Here is a 2,644-nt window from a genome sequence, read left to right on the forward strand (position 1 = left end):
AACAAGCCTAGGTGTTATAACTTCAATTTTGTTGTTGAAGAAATATGTGACATGTTTTAATTTTATGCAAAAGACACAATTATATTAGGTTTATATAAGGAAAAGTAACGGTACTTGCAAGCTATGTATATAATCTTTAATGACGATGTGTTATTGTTACATTCGTTACAGGTACATCAAAGAAATTCAAAGTTAAAGAATTGTCACATTTACGAAACATAATATTCAAAAGGAAAAGTTAAGAGAAACGACCTTAATATTGTATATTTGCTTATGTAATGTTCAAAAACAATATATTTATATTAAAGAAACACTAGTTTAACATAGTAGTTAAATACAAGTCCAACCTAGAGGTTGAGATTAATTCTCGACCGAGTTTAGGGTAAATCTTATTACACAAGCTTAATCCAATTCAACTTGCAAAACATATTGCCGCAGCCACCAACCATCACCACCTCCTGTGACTGCCCACACTTCCATCACCACCACCTCTGACTACCACTGCCACCAACCATCACCACCACCACATTTGTATTCCTTCTTTCATCTTTCTTGTCTGCCAACCAACACTAAATAATGATTTATTTCATCATCACTAGGTAATCAAACTAGACAGTAGAATTATAGTAATTCATCATATTACCTAATACCAAACATCTTAAAACTTTAATCTATCATTAATCTTACTAATCTTTTTAATCTTATTCTTACAAATTAACACATAAATCCAATACTTTATAAAACTAAATTAAACTATAAATCAATTACCACAACAACATTAACTATTGTCACATTTTAATCATGTCATAACACTTTAATACTTTATATATTCTTGTTTACCCACCATTCAACACCTCCCTTAAACTCACCTACCCACCATTATAAATCCTCAACACATCTCCCTCTTCAAACCCTCTCACCTCATTTCCCTACTTTCTCTCTCAAATTTGTTCCACATCTTATTATTATTAATAATATTCTTATTAATATTATTATTGTTCACCACCACCTATCAATATGGAAATTGCAGAACTTAATCTCCTAGGCGATTTTGAAGCCGGAATGAAATGCCTACAAAACCCATCTCTAATATCTAAGCTTTCCTTAATTAATAAACTCCCACAAATTGTATATAGTATTTGGACATGTGGTGCTTTAGTTATTGCTGTCTTTGCAACTTTCACATCCGTGTTTAATAACATTAAGTTGTTACTACATCACATCCGTGTTAGATTCTTATTATTATCCTGCCAAAATTCTCCCCACCATATTTTCAATGATGACGATGATTGCGAATTTGACTTTTCTGACGATGATACGATGTCATCTGTTGCGGGGTCCGATGATGATGGCACGGATTCTGAGGATGAGCGCGTGGATAATGAAGTGTTTCGGGTTGAGGGTAGTGGTTGTAATAATTATTTTAATAACAGCGAAGGGCAAAATGGTAATTTCACACTCCGACGGTGTAATCGGTTTTCGTGGTCAGATTTTTCCGCGGGTAAAAGTGTTGTACAATTGTGGGATAGTTTCGGGTTAGGGTTAGATTTCGAAGACTATGAATCGGATCCCGAGGGAAAAATTGCGATTTGGGATTTGGGTCGGGATGTGAAATTGAGCTCCGGGAAACGGTGCCAAGTGGCGGACCCGGCGGCGGAGAATGTTGTTTTGACGGCGGAGATGAATGGGAATAACGGCGGAGTGGGGTTTGCCACGTATGATTTTAGAGTGGATGCCCGGTGCCCGGCTTTGTATGCGACGTGGCGTCCTCGGAAGATTTGGTTAGATGATGACAAGGAGGAGTGAGTGTGTGGTTCACGTTATGATGAATGAAACAATGTCGTTTCACATGTAACAACAACCCTACCCATTAAATGTCGCTAGACGTTATGTTTTATAATTCCCAATTTTTCATATTTCTATTAGAAATAATTGGTTTTTCCATATGTTGTGGTTTATATTTGTTGAACATATTGCTTTGTAGTTGGTGTACAAATATAAAATACTATGATGCTAAAAAAGTAAAACCAATAATCTAATAAATAATAGTATTGTAGATATGTATCAAACAAATAATCATATGATGAACAAAGTTGTGGTTGGAAAGTCCATACAATTGCAATTAGTAGTTTGGTACATATTAATGGTGTAGGTCAAGGTTATTAAACATGTTAGGTTGGTCTCTTTAATTTTGTGTTTGGTTACTTATTAATCATACTTTATTATTTTAAGCAAATATTTATTTTGTATATAATTTTCTGTTATAACCATTATGCCTTTTTCTCATAGAAAAAAAATTGAAATAGAAATGGGTAAACAGATAGTGACAAATCTTGTAAAGAATATGGCCCATGTCAGTTTTTGTATGTGGTGAATGGTTGGCATGGTGTAATCAGTAATGTGTAGGGGCTTGTAAAAAAATCTGAATTCGAAACCAAACCTTTATTATCCAAATTTTCGAATCCAAAATACATGAAAATCATATATACGAAAATACAGATTCGGATTTGGATAGTGATTTGAATTCGGATACGCATTTAAATATCCGTATCCGAATTTTCAGATATTTGGTTTTAAACACCTCTAGTCATATGTGATCAACAAATTGATTTGAGCATAACATGTCTTCAACCGAAATCCAACT

The 2,644-nt window shown here is 34.0% G+C and overlaps 1 protein-coding gene across 1 annotated transcript; it reads left to right on the forward strand.

Annotated features, from left to right (window-relative positions):
* The first annotated feature begins 1,017 nt into the window (after nt 1-1,017).
* Nucleotides 1,018-1,806, forward strand: LOC143579537 (uncharacterized). The gene has a single exon (XM_077062814.1). The coding sequence runs from the start codon at nt 1,018-1,020 to the stop codon at nt 1,804-1,806; it is 789 nt and encodes a 262-aa protein (XP_076918929.1).
* The last annotated feature ends 838 nt before the right edge of the window (nt 1,807-2,644 follow it).

Source organism: Bidens hawaiensis, unplaced genomic scaffold (assembly GCF_021521415.1).
Source record: "Bidens hawaiensis isolate Kalapana, Puna unplaced genomic scaffold, B.hawaiensis_p1.1 tig00029870_1, whole genome shotgun sequence".
Classification (NCBI taxonomy): domain Eukaryota; kingdom Viridiplantae; phylum Streptophyta; class Magnoliopsida; order Asterales; family Asteraceae; genus Bidens; species Bidens hawaiensis.

Excerpts from the sequence above, each read along its gene's own strand:
- LOC143579537 (XM_077062814.1), top strand. The coding sequence starts at position 1,018 with ATGGAAATTGCAGAACTTAATCTCCTAGGCGATTTTGAAGCCGGAATG.